Here is a 26426-nt window from a genome sequence, read left to right on the forward strand (position 1 = left end):
ACTCGAGCCCGAAATCTCGAACCACCTCAGCAAGTAGGGAAAAGGTTCACAAGGCTAAAGCGCAAAATGAGCTCAGGCTTGCCAGAGACATTAAAAACAACAAAAAAGGCTTTTTTGCTTACGTTGGTAGAAAAAGGAAGAACAAGGAGGTGATGGGGCATCTGCAAGGAGAAGATGGGGTGATGGGGACAGGGAAAAGGCAGAACTGCTTAATGCCTTCTTTGCCTCGGTCTTCTCACAAAAAGAAAGCCATCTTCAACCTCAGCAACATGAAATGGACGAAGGATTTGAGGAAATCCAACCCCAAATAAGGAGACAAGTTGTCCAGGAACACCTGGCCGCTCTAAACGAATTCAAGTCTCCAGGGCCAGATCAGCTACATCCAAGAGTATTGAAGGAACTAGCTGAGGTTATTTCAGAACCACTGACAATTATCTTTGAGAGTTCTTGGAGAACAGGAGAAGTCCCAGAAGATTAGAGGAGGGCGAATGTTGTCCCTATCTTCAAGAAGGGAAAAAAGAACGACCCAAACAATTACCGACCCGGTCAGCCACACATCGATACCAGGCAATATTCTGGAAAAGATCATTAAGGAAGTGGTCTGCAAACACTTAGAAATAAATGCGGTCATTGCTAATAGTCAACACAGATTTACCAAAAACAAGTCATGCCAGACTAATCTGATCTCTTTTTTCGACAGAGTTAGGAGTTGGGTCAATACAGGGAATGCCGTGGATGTAGCGTACCTAGATTTCAGTAAGGCCTTCAATAAAGTCCCTCACGACCTTCTGGCAAACAAACTAGTAAAATGTGGGCTAGACAAAACTACGGTTAGGTGGATCTGTAATTGGCTAAGCGAACGAACCCAAAGGGTGCTCACCAATGCATTGTCTTCATCTTGGAAAGAAGTCACGAGTGGAGTGCCGCAGGGCTCCGTCCTGGGCCCGGTTCTGTTCAACATCTTTATTAACGACTTAGACGAAGGGTTAGAAGGCACGATCATCAAGTTTGCAGGTGACACCAAACTGGGAGGGATAGCCAACACTCCAGAAGACAGGAGCAGAATTCAAAACGATCTTGACAGAGATGGGCCGAAACTAACAAAATGAAGTTCAACAGGGATAAATGCAAGATACTTCATTTTGGCAGAAAAAATGGAATGCCAAAGATACAGAATGGGGGACGCCTGGCTAGACAGCAGTACATGTGAAAAAGATCTTGGAGTCCTTGTGGACAACAAGTTAAACATGAGCCAGCAAGGTGATGTGGCTGCTAAGAAAGCCAATGGGATTCTGGCCTGCATCAATAGGGATATAGCATCTAGATCCAGGGAAGTCATGCTACCTCTCTATTTTGCCTTGGTCAGACCACACCTGGAATACTGTGTCCAATTCTGGGCACCGCAGTTGAAGGGAGATGTTGACAAGCTGGAATGTGTCCAGAAGAGGGCAACTAAAATGATCAAAGATCTGGAGAACAAGCCCTATGAGGAGAGGCTTAAAGAACTGGGCATGTTTAGCCTGCAGAAGAGAAGGCTAAGAGGAGACATGATAGCCATGTACAAATATGTGAGGGGAAGTCATAGGGAGGAGGGAGCAAGCTTGTTTTCTGCTGCCTTGCAGACTAGGACACGGAACAATGGCTTCAAACTACAGGAAAGGAGATTCCACCTGAACATTAGGAAGAACTTCCTCACAGTTGAGGGCTGTTCGGCAGTGGAACTCTCTTCTCCAGACTGTGGTGGAGGCTCCTTCTTTGGAGGCTTTTAAGCAGAGGCTGGATGGCCATCTGTCGGGGGTGCTTTGAATGCGATTTCCTGCTTCTTGTCAGGGGGTTGGACTGGATGGCCCATGAGGTCTCTTCCAACTCTACTATTCTGTGATTCTATGAAGTGGTCACATATAGATGTTAAACAACAGAGGGGAGAGAATGGCCCCCTGAGGAACCCCACAAAGTAGAGGTGACCTTTCAGAGACCAGGCCTCCCCTCTCCACTCGCTGTCCACGGTTGTGAAGAAAGGAGGCTAGTCAATTTAAAGCTGTCCCCCTGACTCCAGCAACTGCAAGGCGGTGGGTCAAAAGATTGTAATCGACTGTGCCAAATGCTGCTGTGAGATTCAATAATACAAGCAGACCAACCTGCCCTGGTCAAGCTGGCATCGAAGATGATCCGTGATGGAAACCAACACAGTCTCTGTCCCATGCCCCGCACGGAAGCCAGACTGGAAGCGATCTAGTCCAGCTGTGTAGCCTAGGAACTGCTGCAGCTGCTCTGCTGCTGCCCTCTCAATCATCTTGCCCAGAAACGAAAGATTCAAAACTGGGCGGTAGCTGGAGCGAACCAAGCGATCTAAATCTGTTTTTTTTTTTCAGCAGGGGAGAGACCACCACCTCTTTTAAGCCCTCTGGAAATAATCCTTGCTCAAAGGAGCTGTTTATTATCTTCAACAGCAGGTCACGTAATCCCTCCAAGTAGGATTTCACCAACCAAGAGGGACACGGATCGAGGGAGCAAGTGGTCGGTCTAACTGCAGCTATGAGCCTATTGAGAGCCTCTGCATCCATCAGGATGAACTGGTCGAGGGTGGGCCCTGCAAGCGGCCACGGAGTCTCAAGTTCTCTCACTGTATCAGTTGTGGCAGGGAGGTCCCGGCGTAGTAGCGAGATCTTGTCTGCAAAATAGCTCTGAAAAGCCTCGGCTGAAAGGGCCTGATCACTTTTTGGGACGGTAGGGACCGTCATTAAAGATCAAATAATTTTAAACAATTTTGCCGGGCGTGAGTTGGCGGATGCTATCAAAGAGGCGTAATATACTCGCTTTGCTTCTATGATAGCATGCTCATAGGACTCCATAAATTCCCTATAAGCTGATCTTGATACTCTGTCACAGAGTTCTCGCCACACGCTCTCTAGCCGTCTCTTTTCCCACTTCATTGGTCGAAGTTCCTCGGTGAACCAAGGAGACAGGTTTCGGTGGGGTTGGAGAAGGGCGTCTAGGGGCGATCTCATCGAGTGCATTGGATAGCCTGATATTCCATGTGTCCACCTGCATATCGATCGAGTCGCTGACTGGCTCCAGATCCCTCAGAGCATTCCGGAACCTACTGGGTTGCATAACTTTCCTTGGATGAGCCCAAATCGGCTCGGCGCCTTTGCCGGGTGGGCAGGCGTGGGACACTGAGAAACTTTGCATCTACTTCTTCATATCAGCATACAAGCCAGTCTCTACAGCACAGCTTTCCAAACTGTGTATTATGATATATTGGTGTATCAACTGGAGTGTATAGGTGTGTCACGCAAATGTAATAAGTCTATGTGAAACAAGCAATAAATCATATTGTTTAGAAAATATCAATGGAAGGTTTTTGTGAAATATTTTGAGTCTTACTGTCCTTTATAAGAGATTTGGACACATATGTAAATTGTAATACTTTCATTTTTTTATTATTTCAATTTACATGTGTGTCTGTCTTTTAAAAGGGTTTGATTTAACCTCTGATTTTCTAGTTAAAATGGAATTACTGTGTCACAAGATGATGCATGTCTAAAAAGCATATTACTGATATAAAATATTTGGAAAGCTCTAATCTAGACTATTATTTATCACACTAAATTCCCATTAAAATCATTGGACCTTAAGTTAGGTGTGGCTAACTCTTCTTGTTGATTTCAGGTGATTCACTTGAAAACACAAGCATAAATATCTCTTTTTCCCTAAGTAGATTCAGTCTCTAGAAAACCCATAACTTCTAAAATTTGATTTGAACTTCATAGACTTTGTAAAATGGCAGGTTCGCACAAATTAATGTCAGCGGGGATGATGGGTAGCAGAGTGAAATCCAAAAATTCACCATCCCGGTTCACCTCCTTCTCTCCAGACTGTTTCCCCGTGTGGAAAAACAGCACTGGACAAACTCACTCCAGCAGACGAAGTCCAACTGTTGATTTACTTTATTTACATGATCTATTTGCAGACAGAACAAATTCAGTCCTTTCCTCCATGAGTGCTTTGCCGAAGCACTCATGCACACACACAGCACATCGCTGTTCTCTGCTCTACACAGGAAAAACACTCCCTCAACATTCCACAGGAACAAGATAGTAAGTCTCGGTCAAAAACACACTTGACCCCATTGGTCCTGTGATACATCAATCATAGCAGACTCTCATTAACTCCATAATTGCTGAATCCAGATTGATTTTAATAATACACAATACCCTGACAATTAATACTAGCATCCCAACTTTTTTCACATGTTTGCCTATATTTTCTAATACTCGGCAGTTTATTTCACTTGATGTGAAGATAAGTGTGAAATAATATGATCTGAAGATTCTATTATAGGAAAGACTTGCTCCCATGATGCAGGAACAATGTACTTGGCAAACTCTTGGAATAAACCCCTAAATAAAATAACTGAAGATGTATTTCCTTGTCACTCAACATTTGAAAGTAGTCTTCTAGTATCAAACTTAAAAACATCATTGCACAAGGAAAACCTATGAGATGAAACAGCAATGCTATTTTTATAGCACAATTCCCATATCTGGGGGGCATCCATTCCTAAATTTAACAGTGGAAACATGAAACCACAATTCAGTTAATCCTATTGAAATGAATTACTTCCGGCAGAAGCATATCAATTGTTTCAGAGGACCTAGAAAATGCCTAGAGAAAAACATCTCACAGGCAGTTCTAGAGTTCTAGAGCATAACTCTATGGTCAATTTTCATTGGAAGCATATCATATAATTGTGCTAGAGGAGAATATTCCACAATATTGGCCTCCATCCAGTATGGGATATTTGGTGACAGAACTGAGTCCATCGACAGAATTAGAAAGAGAGTGATGTTCACATCCTTGCAGCTCCCCAAAACTGCTGTTTTGGGCCAGAACTGTTTTCCAAATGGGACCATAGGCTTCAAGGAGGAGGGAGCAGAACATTCTATTGTGCTGTCTCTGTGCTTCCTGTGTGTGATTGGACTCGATTCAAAATTACCTTTAAAATTTTTGACCTACCTTTCTGAAACATACAATTATTTGTATTTTTCCTTATTTTTCCCTACACTTACTTTTCCAGTATTAGACTGGGGCAATGTCTTCCTTTGGTTTTTTTGTTGACCTTTCTCATAGCTCTTGACGTGGCTTTTTTCATTGCAGAATATGATCGCTTCATAACTTTGTTTAGATAGATTCACTGTTCTTGCAAAGAAGCTTAGTTAGGGAGCTTTTTTAGAAGAATATAAATTGGAAGAATGTTAGGAAATGGCTGGCACAGACAGAGTCAGAGGCTATAATTAGATTTACAAGTGAAACCTGATAAGATCCTGAGCATGATCCTTTAAGTCCTTTTATTTTGTAGACTTGCTTTGGAGACAAACTGTTTGCCTCTGATACTTTTATTTCACCACGTAGAGAGCTCAATCATAACCCATCTTTTAAAAGCCATCTTTAGTTTTCTATCTCTGTAGGAAAGGTGATTTCATTTTCTGTTAGTGCATGACATAAATGTATAAGGTTTATAAAATAAAGATTTCAGCCATGGATTGAGATGCTGTTGAGGGGTTGTTGTTGAGGAGGTGCCCCTATTGATAGTTTCTTTAAACTCAACAGTGCTTTTTACTAGTGTATTGCAGACATTGCAATGCCAGAGATGCCTTGAGACGGTGCACCAATGTGGTCTTTTGGGTCTGAAACATCAAGGTAGTTGAACTATAATAAATGCTGAAACCACCTCAAAAGGGAAATAGATTTTTCTGTAGTATAATTACTGGTAAGTTTAATTCTTAATATTCATTGCTCTTTCCTCCATTTAGTTTAGGTAGCATGATAATTCTTCAGAGATATTTGTGAGAATAATCTCAGCCAAACTGTCAAACCTTTTACTTTGCTAGTGGAAAAGCAGGTTAGGGATTCCCCTTGAGATTCATTCTGATTCATTGCGGGTGATTGGGAGCTAACTATGCATCATAACATAATTTGCTCGTTTGAAAACAATGATACCATACCAATTAGGAGTTTTTGGTGACATCATTAAGCATGCTGTTGAGGAAAATACAGTACTTCAGACTATTCCCTAGAATCATAGAATAGTAGAGTTGGAAGAGACCTCATGGGCCATCCAGTCCAACCCCCTGCTAAGAAGCAGGAAATCGCATTCAAAGCACCCCCGACAGATGGCCATCCAGCCTCTGTTTAAAAGCCTCCAAAGAAGGAGCCTCCACCACTGCCCGGGGGAGAGAGTTCCACTGTCGAACAGCCCTCACAGTGAGGAAGTTCTTCCTGATGTTCAGGTGGAATCTCCTTTCCTGTAGTTTGAAGCCATTGTTCCATGTCCTAGTCTCCAGGGCCGCAGAAAGCAAGCTTGCTCCCTCCTCCCTATGACTTCCCTTCACGTATTTGTACATGGCTATCATGTCTCCTCTCAGCCTTCTCTTCTGCAGGCTTTAAAAGATTGTATAAATTAAGCATCCCTTGTCCAGGATTCCAAAATACTCCAAACTCCAACTTACAAACAACTCATAGTTAAGAACAGGGCTGAGACAACAGAAAGTGAGAAATTACCCCAAGGAAGGGAAATTCAGCCCTGAAAGAGTTATTGTTTCCACTGAAGCTTTTTCCTCAATCCTTGATTCCACAACAAGCTAGTTTTTTCAAAGCCCAATTACCATGGGGACAAAAAGTGAGGTGAAATCTTCTGAACAGGGGCACAGACAGCAAAACAAACATCACAGGGATGTTAACCTTTCCTTATACTATCCAAAGCTAAAAATTATATATATTTGCTTGGTGTTACACTTAAGAAAGTACATACCTATCTTGGGTCCCTGTGAGTTTTTCAGGCTGTATGGCCATGTTCTAGTAGCATTCTCTCCTACTGAAACATGGCCATACAACCTGAAAAACTCACAGCAACCCAGTGATTCCAGTCATGAAAACCTTCAACAACACATAAAACGTATTTTGTTCTTTACTTGAAGACTACTTATATAGGTTTTCCAAATCTTTTTAAAAAAACTGAAATCCACAGGTGCATCCTGGAAGTTGTAGTTTGTTGAGGCACCAGCATCCTTAGGCAGAGAAGGCTAAAGACCTTTAAAGCTAAAATTCCCAGGATACCATAGTATTAAGCCATGGCAATTAAAATGGTGTCAAGCTGCATTACTTTGACAGTTTAGATGCATCCCACAACACTTCTAGTCCCAAGCTTTTGAGATAAGGGATATTCAACCTATAATTCCCTTTGGTAGATAGCTAATGCTGTACTGAAGTTGTACTTTGTTTCCTGCTTCTTGGCAGGGGGTTGGACTGGATGGCCCATGAGGTCTCTTCCAACTCTACTATTCTATGATTCTATGATGGTATGAATATATAAAAAAAAATCTATGTAACATGGTATAACTGATACATTTTATTGCTTGGTAGCTTGTGGGTTTGAAGTTCTTTCAGATATTTACCAGAAGAATGTTGGTTTTGTATTCAGAACATAGGATTAACAATGTCCAAAGAGCTTGATTTCAGTAATTGAATTTTGGGGACAGTTGTAGCAGTTGGCTTAGCTTTGAATAACACACATGGATGTTTCATTTTGTACACTGATGTGCCAAGGATGGAAATAAACATTTAATAACATGAATAGAGATTATCAGTTAACATCTGGAGAAGACTTGTGCTGTAGAATAAAAGAATAGCTATATAAATAAATATGGTTTCTAACACATTTATCAAGGGAATTTTAGTGCTTCTTCATAGAAAAAGACTTTTGATAACATCTCTGCCACATCTTTCTGATCATTAGTAGCTAGACTAACAACTATTTTTCTTCTGTTGCCACAGTTATTTTTAATCTCCTTAACTACAGATGAACTGGATTCTACCTGACACAAACCTGATTATTTTAGTTCTAAGTGTGCTTACTGCCATGGTATATGACATTTGTATAAGTTAATAGCAAAGCTACAGTTTGGGAATTGCTGTCATAAAATCTCAGTACAGCTTTGAATTTGCTGAAGTTTTGAACAGTACAGTATTCTCTCAGCGTCGGTCCCTTGCCTATACTAGGGAGATCTTGGTTTGACTTACGCAGCTGTTGTAAAGATTAGAGAGGAATGTGTGTTCAGAGCCTTTTGAACACTTCAGATGCTCAGCACAAATGTTAAATATTGTTATGTGTCTGCATCTTTTTTGCTAAACTGAGGAAAATATTTTCTGTTGAATATTTATATCAGCTTCCCTTTTACCAAGATGTGAGCTAAAAGAAGTTAGTTTAATAGAGTAAACCTTAATGCATTACAATAATGCATAGATTTGGGTAATCTTATGGTGTATGTTTACAGATGAGCTGCAAAGTACTTTGTCAGTGGTCATATATCATTTCAGTATCTTCCCAGGGAAGTAAAATAAATTTATGAGCTCTTTCACTACATATTCTAAGCCACTATTAAAGGTGACATTTGGATTCTGTTCAACAGTCTTGGCAATATGTTCACATTGTATAAGGTTAGGTTTGATAAATCAGAACTTAAATTGAAAATATGCATCTAATCTCTGTAAAGTGTAAGTACCAATTCAGCTATAACAGCAAAAATGTCCTACCTGCTTATACTTTGTGGAAAGATTATCTTGACAACCACACATTGGGATTCTGTATAAAAGTTTTCATATAGGAATATGTCCTGGAATAAATATAGACATATTTACACATTTATACACCTTTAAAACAGGCAGGACCACTTTCTGGAAGTGCCACTCAGGTCAGCCGCCTGATCAATACCAGAAGAATCTAGATTTATGTTGAGATGAAGACAGGCAATTCAGATACTTTCTTTACACTTTTATAACAAGAGATTACTTTTTCTCTTCTTTCAGGAATCAGTATCTTAGAAACTAATTAAACCTGGTCGTTTACGAAAGAAACAGTTGAAGTTTGACATGGGATTCTAATTTATTATTACAATGGACTACACATTATTATTATAAATTTTAGCTTACCTATGTACAGGCAATCTCTGAATTACAAACATCTGACTAACAAACAACTCATAGTTAAGAACAACAGAAAGTGAGAGAAATGTACCCCTCAAAAGGGAAATTCACGCCGGAAAAGGTGTGTCCACAGAAGCGTTATCATCAATCCTTGCTTCCACAACAAGTCAATTTTTCAATTTTTCACAGGGACAGACAGTTCGGTGAAATCTTTTTTTTTAACTGACAAATGTTGTTTTTGTTGTGTAAATGAAAGAAAAAGAAGAAAAAAGAAAGAAATATACATTAAAATAAAATAAAATGTTAACAAGACATTATGCAGCCATATAATGAAAATCATATACAAAATATTAATTATCACTTTTTATCAAACCCCTGCCCCCCTTACCCCACACTCATGAACCCATCACCCCAGATCTCTGACACCACTCAACGTGGATCCCGTATCTAACAAGCATCTACTCTTATTTCTTATCTTAATAAATTGCATTTGTGGCTACTTTCAAATCTTCCTTTGTCTTTCTTTCCAGATAGCCAAGTGCTAGCCTCCATTTATTGACAAATTCTTCATTATTTCCTCCTCTGATACCATTAGTTAGCTTGACCATTTGGATATACTCTAGTACTTTTTCTCTCCAGTCTTTAATAGTTAACTCTGTTTTCCCCTTCCAAGATTTTGCTATTAATCTTGCCGCCACAAAATTGTATTGGCAAATGTATTTGTCTCCGACACTAATACTCTGTGAATAATCACAAAAAAAACCACACATTTTTGAGTTTCTCTTAACCTTTTTTGTGATCGTATTATTTGTTTCTATAGCCATTTTCCCCCAAAAGTTTTGTACTATATTGCTGGACCAGCAATCATGAAAAAAGAGCCTTTCTGCATCCTGTACCTCCAGCATTCCCCTAGCCAATTTTTATCCATTAGCTCAGGGGTTATATAGCTTTTATAAAACATTTTATACATATTTTAAGTGTGTGTGTGTGTGTGTGTGTGTGTGTGTAGCTGGTTATATTAAAAATGTAGCTATTCCAATTTACACGCAAATTCAACTTAAGAACAAACTACAGAATGTATCTTATTCATAACTTGGGAACTGCCTGTATAATGGGCCTCTGAATATCTGAGCTAGCTGTACTACAAAGTATAACCTTGATTAATTTTTTTACTCACTTAAAATCCAAATTCTAAGATGAACCCACCACATGAACTGCCTTGTCTCTCATAAATGACACCCCTTCATTAATTTTTCTAGATCCATTTCCTGCAGGTATACTCATCAAGTATCTAATATGAAATCTATAGTAAACTACCTGTTGAGACAGTTTACCTTTTTCTATCAGATCATACCCACAACCTGTGGTGGAGTAGGTCATGTTTTAGGAAAAGGAGGGTATAGCAAAGCTGTGACAGAAGGGAGTTTGGCTGTTTGTTAAAATGGAGCAAAGTGTGAAGAGGTGTGTGTAAAAAGCTTTTAGATATGATGATTTTTAACTGACAGGTCCTTAGTATTGCTAAATTATTCAAACCACTGTTGTTCATGCTCATTTTCCAGGTACCATATAGAGTATATAAAGCTGAAAAGCACTAATCTACGACAATAAATATGCTGTTACTAAAGGTATCAAACTTTGACATGTAGAAAAGGGTAACTAGTGGTACAGCTACATGATGCATAGACACTTGCTATTTGAAGAATGATATTTATACTGTAATGACATTGTTATAATTGTATAAATATTTATAGGCATAATTCCAGAAATGTAATCCTTATTAATCTAGGCTTTCTTCATTTTCCCACTTCAAAAAACCTAAACAGTCAATGTATATCCACTTTTTTCTGCAGTTGTTGAGCTTCACACAATAGTTTTAAATGAAACCTAACAAAATAACAAAATTATGTTAACCTTATGTGTAAGAAATGTTATTTTTAATGCTTATTTTTAGACTGCCTTGGCACATTTGGAATCTCTTGCAATTGATGTTGAGCAAGCTCATCCACCAGCTAGTAGAGAAAGCATAGACTGTCTGCCACAAATTATTATAACAGATGATCACAATGGTAAGAATAAATGTTACATTCTGTTCAAATATAAAATTGAAATACAGCACAAACTCCATACTCACAGGACCGATACCTGTGGTTTCACCTGTCTGCATCCAACAAAATCTGTAGGTATTTTCTATTCCTCCATGGCAAGTTGTAGCCTGTGATGGCATGATCTGTGTTCTGCAACCATTAATGTTAACCTGATTTGACCTTCGATTAAAACTGGAAACCATTTGCAGTTTTAGTTTTGGCCCCATCTTTGCTGCCATATAATGCAGTTTAATGCAGTTAAACTGCATTCTGAATCTGTATGATATGGCAGAATAGATGCGGCCTTTGAAAGAATTATATTATTAAATGTGCCATCATAATCTTTACAGTTAGAATTGCACCTTGATACATTTCTTGTTTTCCAAAGCTGTAGGTCAGGAACAGTGCTGTGCTATTTGCTGCAGTGAGTATATCAAAGAAGAAATTGTAACAGAGCTTCCCTGTCACCACTTTTTTCATAAGCCTTGCATAACACTTTGGTTACAAAAGGTGTGTATTTGCTTTCGTGTGTTACTTGAAAACTTGAGATTATTATTGTTTGTTTCTGTAAAACATTGACACAATCAGCTTTAAATAGGCCATGGCTGTCATTTTACATGCTTTCAATTGATAAATAAACAGAAAAATCCTTCCCATGAAATAGCAGCATCATTATTTCCTGTGGAGATGTGTAGATTTGTTTGGCCTGTGATTTTGAAAGTATTCCCAGAATTTTCACAGAAGTAGAGTTAACTATGGTGAGTAAGGTTTTAAACCCAAGTTTAACATACCACTAATTGGCTGGCATTATGTTACAAATGTGTCAGTAAAATGTATGTTTCCCATAATTGTTCAACATTCGTATCTACTATTGTATCACAATTGCAAATGTTTCCCCACCCCGAACTACCTTAATAGCCAGCAGCTGCACTAGGCAACAGAGGCTGTTTTCTTGGTGATTAGGATAGAAATGGGGCTGGAAACATCCTGCTGGACTATGATTGGCAGCAAACAGATGTCCATTACTCGGTGTAGCTGCTGGCTGTTGAGATAGGTTTTGGAAATCAAATTGGAATATAATACATACTGGTAGTTACACATTCATAACGCTGTGATCTAGAATTCGCACCCTCCACTAGCAATTAATCTATAATCTATAATGTAGAGTCTACCCCATCATTACTGTTATCAACAAAAAAAAGTGGATGTTTGGTGTGCTGTGTCAGAAAGATCCCATTAACAGAATAGAGGCGCTGGTTTAGCGCTCGTGCGTTCACTCCACTGTTCTTATGGTGCTCTTGCTTACTAAGTTTGCACCACTGTTTTCAAAATGGGTGTGTTGGTTCAGCAAAAGAGTCTATATGGCTTAAGTAAGTGTCTGACATGTTGCAAAGTAGACCAAACAACCTCAAGTGATAGTATGGATGATTTGAAATCACTTGCAAAATGTAGTTTTATTTACTGAAAATTTGAGCTAGGGGGATTGTTTTAGCAATATTCGGAGTCTTGTATGCTGGAAATTTGATTAAATTATCTCTGTAGCCTTGATCTTAAACTTGAAAAGGCCAGAAAAACTTCAGAAGCCCCTACTGTGCCAGGAGGTGGTGAACTAATGTGGTGGAGCAGAAAGAGTAAAGTGCAACGTACAGATGGGTTTCCTGCAGAACTACCATGTTTACTTGAGTATAATACACACATGCTTGTAATGCATACCTCAATTTTGAAGGTGTGTATTGCAAAAAAGGTTGCTGAATGTAATACATGGCTTCCCCTTTCCTGTTGGACATTGTCTGCCTCAGAACAGCTGACAGACAAGGGGAAGCTGTGCCCCTCCATCTGACTGAGTGGCTGCTTCCCAACTAAGGCCTCATCTACAAGGCCTTCAGAACTAAGGGGGAGGTTTTGAAGAGCTCATGAATGAGGCCAGTTGGGAAGTCAAAACCCAGCATCAAGTTTGCCAGCCTCAGCCTGACAGAAGGGCACAGGTGGGTTTACATGCACAATTTTAGCACACCACTGAAGTTAATGCACACCTCATTTTTGGCTATGTAATTTAGCCATAAAAGGGTGAGCATTAGGCTCGAGTAAATATAGTACTTGAATATAATTTCCTGAAATGCAGTCTCTTTCACATAGTGTAAATGTTTGCTATGGACTTTAAACAAATCCTATTTGATAGAGACTTTAAATTTTCAATAGCACATTTTGTCACCTTGTGTGATTAAGAATGATGTTCCAACTCAGCCACCAAAAGCAACCTCCAATTTGATTTTACTAGAAAAATCCCTCTGAAGTTGACACAGCCACTTTGAAGCAGGCAACATAATTGGCTCCTTAGTTCACTTGTTCTACATAAAGGTCTTCAGTCTAAATGTAATTGAAGCCTACTTTTTGGCATTCTTGAGATACTAGGCTGCATTGCCATTAATTGGGGTTTTTTCTCTCTCATCTAGTCAGGAACGTGTCCTGTGTGCCGTCATGTGCTTGCAGCTGTGCTTCCAGAGTCTGGAACCCCTGCCATCACCTTCTTGCCCGATCATGATTCTGCTCCTTCAGTCCACAGTACTTCAGGAACACAATAAAATGGAACACCTGAAAAAATAATCTGGCCATCAGATCTTGCTGTAAATTTCTCCTGTTTAATTACAATGTGAAATTGCTTTATATGCAAGTATATATAAATACATATAAATATGAAAACACTTAAAAGTATATAATAGTTTAGAAAGAGAATGTCTGAGCTTTCTGAATGACTTAGGTTTACAGTAAAGAGTTAGACTTATTGGAATGAAAGGTGTAAAAAGATTGCACTAATTTTCTGCAGTAAAACACGTTGCTGACTAATGTTAACTAATGTCTAATGCTTACGTTTGAGGGAATGACAATAAATATGGCACTTGTGCTCAAGTTAATACAACTGCAGTGCAGTTGGAGCTTACAAAAGTTATGCATATATCCTGTTTTACCTTATATAATATTTGAGGCTTGGGTTGTTTCCTTTTGTTTAAAATTAGTGCCACAATTTGTTTGTACATAGCTCTTTCATATTTGCATCAAATGTGAAATGTTCAGTGATCACTGCAGTAGTATACTTTGTTTCTCTGGAAATAAACAGCATAATCATAAATTTCCCTGTGATTTCCCTGTGTGTGAGTATCTGTAAGGGAAATATTGTGCTATTGTCTCAGGCTGCTTTATGCAGTTCACAAATCTCTACCAACCAATGTAAAAGCTCACAGATCACCAACTGAATGGTAGAAGGCCTGTGGGAACTAAATGGCTTGATGCAAGAGAGAACCACAATTTTTATTAGAATTGTGGCAGAGAATGGAGGTTATACAAAAGAGGTAATACTGTGTGCAAAGCTGAAATATTTTGGAAAGAAATTAGATATTGTTTCACATAAAGCTTACATACAGCATGGTGCCTCAACAAATTAATCTTCAAAGGTTCTTCCCACCTTCATAGTAGAGTGAACTTCTTGGCCAAAATCCTGTTTGTCCATTGCCTCTATTCTCTTTTATATATTTTACAATAAAATCAGATAATCTCCAGGATTTGAGAAATTGTGCAGGTCTTTAACAAAAATAATGTGTGTATAGTTTACATTGGGGGCTAGAGAAGGGGTCCCCAAATTAAGCCCTGTGGGCAGGATGCTGCCCTCCACCCGACCTAAACTTTAGACTTGGGTTCACCTTGAGTCTGAAAAAACTTGAAGGCACACAGCAACAGCAATCCTAATTAACTTGACTATCTAATCAGCCAAAAGCAGGCCCGCACTTCCCATTGAAATATTGGTAAGGTTAATGTTGGTTAAAATTATTCTTAATTTTAAATATTGTATTGTTCTTTCATGGTTTTTGCACTACAAATATGAAATGTGTAGTATGAACAGGCATTTGTTCGGGTTTTTTTTTCAAACTATAGTCCAGTCCCCAACAGTCTGAGGGATCGTGAACCAGCCCTCTGCTTAAAAAGTTTGAGGAACATTGGGTTAGAGTGAGCCATAAAGACGAAGAATCGTCAATAGCTACACTTCCCCTCCTTTTTTAACACTTGTCAGAGTTTATCCATCACTTGGTAGAATAGATTTTGAACAAGTCTTCAGCATGACAAGAATTTGTGGGGGTGAGAACGGGATAATTCAGTGCTTTATTCCCAAGGCCATCACTTTGCAATTTCTATAACATACCAGAAGTAGCAGCTAGGTTGTATTCAAAAAAACATACAGGACTAATTATTACAAAACATCACTGCTCTTGAGGAGATCTGCATGGAGGAATGGGCCAACATACCAGCAACAGTGTATGCCAACCTTTTGAGGACTTACAGAAAATGTTTGACCTCTGTCATTGCCAACAAAGGATATATAACAAAGTATTGAGATGAACTTTTGTTATGAACCAAATACTTATTTTCCACCATAATTTGCAAATACATGCGTGAAAAATCAGACAATGTGATTTTCTGGATGTGTTTTCTCATATTGTCTCTCATAGTTGAGGTCTACCTATGATGTCTATTACAGGCCCCTCTCATCTTTTTAAGTGGGAAAACTTGTACAATTGGTATCTGACGAAATACTTTTTTCTCCACTGTATCTATGAGTTTGAATCCTAAATTAAGTAAATAAAGTCTGGTACTGTTCCTTGGATAAGATTATTATTCATTAATTAAATATGTGTCCCTCCCGCAAAAGATAAGGCAAAAAGTATCTGAAAATAAACGAAGAAATATAACTAGAATATAAAACAACTCTATATATAAAAGTCAACATATGTATGTTTGTGTATTTGAACCACAAAAGCTCCTACACAGCATGATGGATCTGGATCAAATTTGGAAACCGTACTCTTCATGGTCCAACAAAGTACCGGTGGAGTTTGGGGGGGGCGAGGATGATGGGGGTTGTATGAATCCCACCAACAATGGATCTGGACCAAGCTTGGCTCACATCACCTTCATGATCCAACTTTACATAATGGTAGGCTTAGGGGTCATAGAAAAGGATGATGGGAGATGTAGCTCATCCACACTAGGAGAGCTGCATGATTCCCACCCACAACTAAAGGTGTAGCTGTCCTCTAAGGCAGACAGCTCAGACTACTTGCCAGGCTGCATCTCCCACCATCTTTACCCCTTTTGTAGGCAGGCTGGGGATGATGAGAGTTGCAGCCCAAGAAGAAGGTGGTGCTGTCTGACTGGTTAGGAAGATAGCTGCAAGATGCTACCAGTCAGATCTGGGGCTGATGACTGTTGCAGTGAACCAAAATCAAATGCAGAGTCACTAGAGGGTTGACATGGAGAATACTCGAGGGGCAGAAAAACTACTGTTTTTTGTTTCATTATGGTAAATAGTTTTATTTAATCAAGTCAGGTGACTGGAATGCCTTTTTAAAAATCCATAGGTCAACTCCCTTCAAAAACAAACACAATAAAACTACTGTGAGCATGTGAGACAACTGAGCAATGCGATTGACAGCTTTGAAATGAGTGGAAAGACCCAGCTGAAAGCACAAAAGGCCATTAGAGCCAGGAGTGGTCCTTCCGGGAGGGACATAGGAAGTACTGCTTCGTCTTTCAGTTTGGTGATAGAACCATCTCTACAATTGTAAAAAAACAATTAGTTTTTCTAATAAACAGCATTACAAAATGCAAACCCAGGCAACGGCAGGTGCATACACTAACATTTATTAAAACATAAGATTGGTTACAAATAATGGATACCCACCAATAAAGGAGAACCTGTCTACTGAAATGCTCCTTTTAGAGGAAGCTAGTTTAACAGCCACAGAATACCTTTTTATTCAGAGATTTTGAACAGCTGGTAGAAGAACAGCTTAGAAAATGGGAAGCCCTTGGTAAGAAGTTACCAGGTAAGCCAACCCTTATCTTTCCCTGGGGAGGAAAATAATCTGGGTATGCTGATATGGAAGGGTGTGGGGAGTTTTCCAGATAGCCTGAGTATGGTTCTTACAGGGCTTTGCACATCAAAGAGACCAGTAGTATCTTTGACACTCCCTGGACCATCTGAAGTTGCGGAATACTTTGTGAAAGCAGCTGCATGTCCTAATGCTTATAGTCATTTGAGTTTTAGACCAGGACTATTGGGTTTGAATGCCAGCTCAGCCATGAGACACTCCATCTGAAAGAGGGCAATGACAAAGCACCTCTGAAAAAATGTTGCAAGAAAACTCCCTTAAAAGATTGCCTTAAAGACAGCTGTAGTCCAAATGAGAGGTAACGGGCATGTGCCACCGGAACCCGATGCAGGATGGGATGTAATTGTTGTATTAACTCCAACTGTGCATTGCTAAGACTTGGGATGAATCTAGAAACATACCCAAACTGCACATTTGAGTTACCAGTCCATTTTTCACATCAGATTATTCCCCCCCCCCCACCAAAAAGTTACTCTATATAAATGGAATTTGAAGCACATGCTCTCTAGTTGACATCACTTAAAAATGACATTTTTAATCCAGGCACTTACATGTCTGTTCTAAAGTATAAATCCTATTGAGTTGAGTGGAACTTATCCCTGATAAGCACATAATAGGATTGTAGCCTAGTATCTTTATTTCTGAATAAAGACCCATTCTCAATGACTGCTAGTTTCCATATTGGGAAACATTCTGCAAATGGTTTGAAGTTTTGGTTTCAGCTTTAAGCATCAGAATTGGGAGTAGAGGCCCAGACAGCTGTTGTGTTTCCCTGCTTCTTTGGCCTGCCATCTGTTGCTGAGCTCAGCTCTGGCTCTTCTCTTGTGGCAACTGGCCCCAAAGTAAATTTCTCAAAAGATAGTGGCATCTTAACATTCATTTGTAATACTATATCAATGTATATTAATTTACAGACAATCTAGTAGCTGTTTTTAACCATGCAGTCAATTGAGGGGTAGTTATTTGAGCTTCACCTGTTATTGGATTGACTATACTTGGGCTGGAAGCATGCCATAGAATTGCACTGGAGGATCTAGAGGGGTTCACTTCCAGGAGGATATTTCTGGAGCATGGATAATTGAAACCAGGGATACTGAATCTGTAGATAAAGAGTGTCAGTCATACTGTATGCTATATTCACTGAAATACCCATATGCCTTTAGGTTAGATAACCCATCCTCCACCACCACCACCCTGGTCTTAATGTAGATCAGTGTTTCTCAAACTGTGCTCCTCCAGGTGTTCTGGACTTCAGCTCACAAAAAGTCTTAGCCAGCTTATCAGCTGTTAGGAATTGTGGAAGCGGAAGTCCAAAACACCTAGAGGAGCACAGTTTGAAAAACTCTGGTGTAGATGAATGATGCTAAACCAGTTATTTAATTCCATTGCATACAGTATTGCAACCAATAGAAGTATCTGTTATGCTACAGTAGTGTAAATGGATAAAATGATATGATACAGTAGTGCATGGATAAAAATGAGGGCAAATATTTATTTGAGAAGCCTTTTTGATACAAATCTTGAACAGTCTAGTCCACATTTTGATGTGAGACTGGTGGCATAATGACTCTTGGAACATCTGAAGTATTATTTATGCCTCACACAACTGTCCTCTTCTCATTTGCTTAAGATTACGTGTTCAGCATCCATCTAATGCTTTATTATAAGGGAAATACATGGAGTCTTTCAGTGACAACACTGATTAATAATGCCTTGAAGCTGATAGTTGCTTTGACAGTTCTGAAAATGGAAGACCCACTGAGTTTAAAAAAAAAACAAAAACTAGTGCACAAGCATTTCATCTTGTAAATTGAAGAACAGTAGTCAACTGTGACCTGTTAATGTAGAGATGATCTCTATCAAAGTAAAGATAAGCTTCGTTGTGCAGGATTAGAACAGTTCAGCTAATAGAAATAAAATACTAAACCAGGATCTGATGTTATATTTCTAAAGAATTCCATGACCTGCTAGAGCAAAACCTGAAAACTGACATGTAGTTGCACTTTAATCAATTTCTTCTGAAAAATCTTCCCTGAATTGCTGGTGTGATCATATTGGAAATTTCAAGCTTGGGAAGACTCATACTAGGATACAATATTTTGTGAAGTTGTGACTGAAGCTAGAATTTATAAAATCCTAACAACTTTAAATAGATAGCATGTTTAATTAATTCCTCCCCCCTTATATACTATCTACAACCCATCAATTTCAACATCTATATAATACCAAGAACAGTTGATAATATATGTTCTATCTCCCCATTTCTCCTGGTTGACAGAATCTCACAGTTCTATACAATATGCTATCATTTTGACTACTAGAAAATGTAGCATGTAATGCTGTCAAACCATCATTCTGCCTGAAGATCATTATTTTATTTTTGTCATCTGTATTAGAAAGTGGTGGCAGCTCTCATTAAGGAGAAGAGCCTCTTGACCTTAATTCCACACGAACGCTTGCAGATGTTCCAGCTTCACAGCTGCCAAATATTTGTTATCGGGAAACTCAATTAACAATCATAGCTTTTTAAAAAATAGAAATCATTTTCTATCACTTCAGTCGTGGAATTACCGTAAATGTGCATGCATAAGTTGACTTCACGTATAACTCTAAGGCAGATTTTGGGACAAAATTGTGGATTTTGATATGATTTGTAGATTAGGTCGATCATAATTCTGTGGAGAGGGGAAAACACCAATATTGCCTCAGGCCCCCTTTCCCCATACCCCTGACTCCATAACTCTAATGTCAGCATTTGGCCTTCTTATTTTCTTTTTTAAAATCAACAAATCCTTATCTTACAGAGGAATTGGCTTTCTCAACTGTATTTTCAAAACCAATCCAAATGGCAGAGGACAAAATGTAACTTTTTTAAACTGCTTGTATGCTTTTAAAGCTGGTTCTGGCTTAAAGTTGACTTGATTTTATTAAGCTTTTAACTTTAGCTGAGATCTTAAAAGTAGCTCCCTTTTTTGCACAGCTTTTGTTTACGGAAAGTACAGGCATTCCCTGAGTTACAAACATCTGACTTACAAACGACTCATAGTTAAGAACGGGGTGAGTCAACAGAAAATGAGAGAAATCTACCCCTTGGAAGGGAAATTCATGCCTGGAAGAGTTATCATAGGGATAAGGTGTCTCCACTGAAGTTTTATCACCAATCTTTGTTCCCATAAAAAGCCACATTTTTCAAAATCCAGGTATCACAGAGACAGAAAGTGAGGTGGAATCTTCTGAACAGAGGTATAGACAGCAAACATGAACACAGGAGGGTTAATTTTTCCCTATGCTATCCAAAGATGTGTGTGTGTATGGTTTGAATTACACATTAAAATTTATTCTGGCTTTCAAACAAATTCAAGTTAAGAACAAACCTACAGAACCTATTTTGTTCATAATTTGGGGAGTGCCTATAGTAACTTTATTTCCACTGCCAGAAGGAAAAACTCTTGATTTGTAAATTAGGTCATTAAAGGTGATTAAGAAAGTAAGAATTTACAGACTGTGTCCTTTTAGGACTCACCTAAGTAGGTTGAGCTTTGATGTTTGTCCTGGGGCTTCACGCTACTTGAAACCCACTTCTGACCACTGTGAATTCAGAGAGAGGCAATGGTCCTGAGGTCATGTGGACAATCTCAGATTCTCTCTATCCAGAGAGAATTGTTCCAACTAATTAGCGTCTAATTAGCTGGTTATTCCTCTGTTTGCTTTCTCTGCCTTGAGCACAAAGCAAAGACATCAGTCTTCCATGGTCTCCACCTGGACGTCCAACTTAATTTCTCTGACCTAAAATCCTACATCTACTAATGTTTTCAACTGAAATCAAAATAAAATAAAAATTTCTTGTAATCTCCTTCCCCCCATTAGAAAACAGATAAAAAACCTGAAGGCAAAGAGGTATGCTTATGTATTTGCAGGAAGACAGCATGATTGGTCTCATGGAGTAATTTCCACACCAGTAACAAAATTGACTCTACTGAGGGAAATGTTCCCCAATTATGAATGTTTTTTCATGTCAGCTACATCACGGGCTACCAGGGCATGCCACTTGGGCACTCCAGTACATACGCCATCTGGTAGTTTGTTCATCAGCTATTTCAAAAGTAATTGGGGAACATATGTCAAATGGTGCCAAATGTACATTTGGTCTTCGGTAACTAGACCTTCTGCATGCTCTCAGCTGGTCAAACAATGGTCTCTCATCTGATTTCATTTAGTGTGAAAATGCAGTTCAACTAGTGCTATCCCCAGATTGTAACCCAGCTGGGCTTCTCATACTGCATTAGGCTTTCTGCCCAGGTAAATATGTCCTTTCAAAGTATCTCAACATTGCAATAATAGCACTTAAATGTCATTGTTCTCATAATTTGTCTTTCTTAAATTTTCTATGTTTTTAAATTGATTTTGAAATATTTTCTGAACTGGTTTTAATTGTTTTAAAATTTACTGTACCTGTAAATTACTGTACATGTACATAATTTGCTATTCTTGGAACATGCCTTGGGCCAAGTACAAGTACCAGGAGAAAGGTGGCATATAAATAAATAATTTATATGCTGCCAGAATAGGTATTTACCTCTGACCATCTGTTCTTAAAGATTTGAGTCATCCTTGATATGCTATCATGATCAAATGTTTTTAATTTACTCTGCTTGGAAACCACCTTGGATCCAGCTCCAAGAGGAAGTCGGCATGTAAAGGAAAGGAAAGGAAAGGAAAAAGATATACCTCACAACCTCTGAGGATGCCTGCCATAGATGTGGGCAAACGTCAGGAGAGATTACTTCTGGAACATGTCCATACAGCCCAGAAAACACAACAACCCACAAAGGAGAAAGACATATGATGGCAGCATGGGCATTTACTCCTGAATTCAACCACATATTCTTAACTATTTGTGTCATCCTTCATGTGTTTATCATGATCAAAGCTGCTCAGAAACATGTTCCACGTGTCCTGAATTCATTAGTTCACTGATGACTCTACATATTATTCTTGTTTTTCTGTTGTCAAACCTCAAGCACCTTCTGAGTGTAAAGCGTCTCTGGGTTCAATGTTGCGCTGAAGTGAATGCCTGAAGTCTTCTAAGGCTTTGTGTTGTCCTTGATACATCTTTACCAAGATTGATAATGGAGGCCAATATGCACCTTCAGCTTAGTGATATCAAGCAGCTTCCACACTTTGAGTTGGGTAAAATCATCTTGATCCATGCCCTAAATGTATCTATGTCTTCCTGTTTCACAGGAAATTTGAAAAAGAGTGCTTTCTGTGAAGAGTAATTTGAAAGTTTCTAACACTTCATTTTTATTCTTCTTTGACCTTGGATGTTCCCTAATGAAGTCTCTGGCTGCTGTATAGGGAACTCATATCTGTGAATATCTGTTCCTAGTCCTTCAGTCCCTGTTTTTTGTTTTTGCGACATTAGCATCTCCAATTGGTCCTTCATGGACAGGATCGAGTGAGCTTCCACTTCCTACTGTTTCCCAGCTTTGAGCTGAGCATTTCTTACTCATCTGAGCATCCACACCAGCTTCTCTACACCATGGTCCATATACAAATGAGATGGAATATTTTTCCTAATAAATTACATTGGAGGCAAGCATAGTGTGACCCCAGAGCCATGTGTCCCATTCTAGTTGCCCCTGAAGTTCCAGCCAGTCTCTCAAACATCCCCAAAATCCAAAATTATTCTTTATTTTTCAAAGTGATTTCCAGATGGCTTTTGCTTCCTAATGAGGCAAAAAAGCCCCTCAAATGTGTGCAAACACATGAAAATACCTCCATCACAAATACCCTAGAACCCAGTACAGTTCTCAAATATCTATTTTTTATTGTGCAGTCCCTCTCAAAATGGCACATCCTGTTGCCATTTGAGAGGGAATGCATACAGAGGTATTTGGGCTTGTATGGGAGTGTCTGGCTCAAAGAGGCAACCCTTGCTCCTCACCATTGTATTAAGCAATAAAAAAGAAAAGCTTGGCAATGTTTTTATGTTTGTTTCCATTTTGATATTTGCAAAGAGCCAAGAAGGGCCACTGAGCACATCTTTATTTCCCTGGTCTATATGCAAAGGGATCTTAGGCACTAACTCGGAGAACAAAATTGGTAATGGAAGCTTTCATGTATTACAGGCATGGGCAAACTTTTTTGCTTTGGGGCTGCATTGTTGGTCCAGCCAGAAGGGCCAAGCCATCCCGGTAGGGAGAGAGAATGGCCGGGCACACACTAGGTGCAGCGGGCCCGAGAGACTGAGGGCCCAGGAGATGGCAGGGCCAAGATTTGGCAGAGCAGGGTCTGAGTTATCCTCAGGTTGTCCTCCCGGCATAAGAACGAGGCTGCTCGCCATATCCTTATGCTGGGAGGAAGGTGGGACACGTGGCAACTGCCGCAATCCTCCTCCCCTGATCCTCGGGGTATCCTCTTGGCATTATATCGAGAGAAGAACGAGTGGCTGAGAGTGCTCTGGAAGGCTCTCAGCCACCCCATGCCTTCCTTGAGCTGTTCTGGCATAAGGACAGGCTAGGGGAAGGGCAAGACATGCAGTGGCTGAGAGTGCTCCAGAGGGCTCTCAGCTGCTGCAAGCCTTCCTTCCCCATCTTTTTGGCATAAAGACACATTGGGCTGCCGTGCCCTTATGCCAAGAGGACAGGGAAAATGAGGAGGTCCTGAGGGAAGCACTCAGAAACCCGGCTCCAGCCCCCGGGCCTTAGTTTGCCCATGCCTGATTTATTAAGTCTACTTCTTCAGCCGTGTAGCTGCCGGTGCATCCACACTAGAATTAATGCAGTGTGACACCCCCTTAACTGCCATGGTTCAATACTTTGGAATTGTGGGAGTACTTTTACAAAGTATTTAGCCTTCTCTGCAAAAGGGTGCTGATGCATCACCAAACTACAACTCCCAGGATTCCATAGCATTGAGCCATAGAGGTTAAATTAGCATCAATGCATTAAATCTATAGTATAGATGCAACCTGTATCTATAGAAACTTATGCTATCACCTTTTCTCTCTGTTAGTCTCTAAGGTGCTGCAAAGTTCTTTGTATACTGACATTTCATACTAACACAGCTATGTTATTGAAAGTCCACACAGTTTCCTGCAGCCTTTCATTGGCCAGGGAGATAGGAGATCATGTGAACTTACTGTGATGGCTCTTGAACACCAGTGAAGCAAGGCACAACACTATGCTGGGATTGCCAGGCACATGGAGCTACAGTTGGCAGCTTCACAGCTGTTGTTGTGCAGTTGAGTAACTGCATGGAGGGATCAGCATCTGCTGCCTTCTGTAGCTATGCTGGTAGAGATAAATGTACTGGCAGATTTAACAAAATTAGCTCACAAAGAAAGCAAGGAATGGGGGGCCTGTTTTTAAAATGACCCAGAAACAGATAATGAACACTCTGAAGGCAGAGTGAAGAGATATAAGCATCCCTCAAGTTTGAATGAAGTTGTTTTCATCTATAGAAGCTAAAAATCTCCACACTGGGATAGTTGTGTCTTTCTAGTAAATATATCTGGCAGGTTGGCAGTTGCTAAACAAATGGAGCATGTGAGAGTGTGGAAAAGCATGGAAACTTATGACTTGCGTTCTATAGAAGTACATACAGATTACATTGTTTCCCAGAATTAGTGGTTCACATGCTCACTAGCAAGTTCTGTGAAACATTTTCCCCTTCCAAGTACTGATACTACCACAAAGAGTTTAATATTGAATGAAAAGCTGGCAAGCTTACTAAAAACAGTGTGATGGCAATTAGCCAATATTTCAAAAACTGAACAAAATGAGTGGGTGTTCATTCAAGCAAAAACATCTACTAACTGCAATGAACTGAATGATTATAAGAAATATTTTTCTAAAAGGGTATTGTTTGATGTTCCTCATATTAGCATAATTTAATTTTTAAAACTCAGCCATTGAATAAATGCTATACAATTGCATTTGGTGTTACCCCATTTATTATATTCCTTCTAGCAGCAATTATTGTTACCTAATTTTTTTTATTAATTAAAAAAAAACCCACACTGGCACTTCCAAAATAAACTAACTCTCCATGTTGATTCACCAATTGTTTCTCATTCCCCTTTCCATGATATCATGTTAAGACAATGGGTGTAGGCATCTCGGTTTCAGGTAAATCTAAGCACTGAGAAACCATTTGAATAACGCTGGTAAACAATCTACTTGAGGAAATCAACAGGGAAATCAAAGTATGAGAAAGTCATTAGCTGGCCTTCCTTAGGAATCATCATCACCACATGCTTCTGTGGATTTGGCAAGTGTTCAGAATACTGTTTTTTAATGTTTCTACATTAAAAAAAACAGCAAGAAACATCCAGAAGAGAATGATGACTAGTTATGGATAACCTCGATGGGGTGTTTCCTTCACTGTGTCACACTGGACTGCTTTTTGTTTCATTTTCTTTAAAATCTTGGTGGAATTTTGAGTTCAAAGGTTAAAAGCTTGGAGACTTCCCATTCTTCACAACAGACCTCATTCTGGTGCATCCGGTTGCAATGAACTTGGTCATGTTTGGGGATTTGCAATGGGAAAGGACGAGTTGCCTTTGTGTGAAAGGGTTGTGATTTCTGCTTCCAGATGGAAAGTTCCTTGTACTATTTTCCCCCTCCCCCTTACACACACACACACACACACACACACACACACACACACACACACACACACTGTATCTTGGACCTTTGATGGAGTATTTTGTTATTAGTTAATTGATTGATCTGTATGTTTTGTGTACATAATATTATTGTATTATGTTTAGTTGTTGTATGATCTTAAGTTGTTGTATGGTTCCCTTGCTATGTTGGAAACTGCCCTGAGTCTCTTGAGGAGATAATGCAGTATATAAATAGTTTTATATTATTATTATTATTATTATTATTATTATTATTATTACTACTACTACTACTACGTTATTGCATGAGGTAAGTAAACTCGCATTGTACAACATCATGTGCATCATATGCAATCTCTGAATTGAGTATCATAAAGCCGAAGGATCATAGAGTTGAAAGAGACCATAATGGCTATTCAGGCCAACTTTCTGCCATAATAGCACTCACTATAGATCAGGCATGGGCAAACTTCAGTCCTCCAGGTGTTTTGGACTTCAACTCCCACAACCTACCTGCTGTTAGTAATTGTGGGAGTTGAAGTCCAAAACACTTGGAGGGCTGAAATTTGCTCATGTCTGTTTTAGGTGGCATCACGCTTCCATATAAAATCCACCAGAGAAGGAGACTCCACCACACTTCCAGGCAGCATATTCCACTTTCCAAATATTCTTACTATCAAGCAGTTTTTAGATGAAAATTTCTAAATGTACACATCAGTATATAGGGCAATCTCTCCCCACACATTATCATCTCAAAAGAATATTATACCACTTCCTTTGTCTCTC

At 39.3% G+C, this 26426-nt stretch overlaps 1 protein-coding gene across 5 annotated transcripts in view; it reads left to right on the plus strand.

Moving 5' to 3' along the window:
* pja2 (praja ring finger ubiquitin ligase 2) overlaps positions 1-14196 on the plus strand; it is a 64681-nt gene extending 50485 nt beyond the window's left edge. For all 5 annotated transcript variants that reach the window (XM_008114000.3, XM_003222993.4, XM_008114001.3 and 2 more), the window contains 3 exons: positions 10937-11051; positions 11458-11579; positions 13523-14196. In XM_008114000.3, coding sequence (XP_008112207.2) covers positions 10937-11051; positions 11458-11579; positions 13523-13651 — 366 coding nt within the window. In that variant the 3' untranslated portion in view covers positions 13652-14196. The remainder of the gene's footprint in view (positions 1-10936; positions 11052-11457; positions 11580-13522) is intronic.
* Positions 14197-26426: the final 12230 nt, after the last annotated feature.

Source organism: Anolis carolinensis, chromosome 2 (assembly GCF_035594765.1).
Source record: "Anolis carolinensis isolate JA03-04 chromosome 2, rAnoCar3.1.pri, whole genome shotgun sequence".
NCBI classification, from domain to species: domain Eukaryota; kingdom Metazoa; phylum Chordata; class Lepidosauria; order Squamata; family Dactyloidae; genus Anolis; species Anolis carolinensis.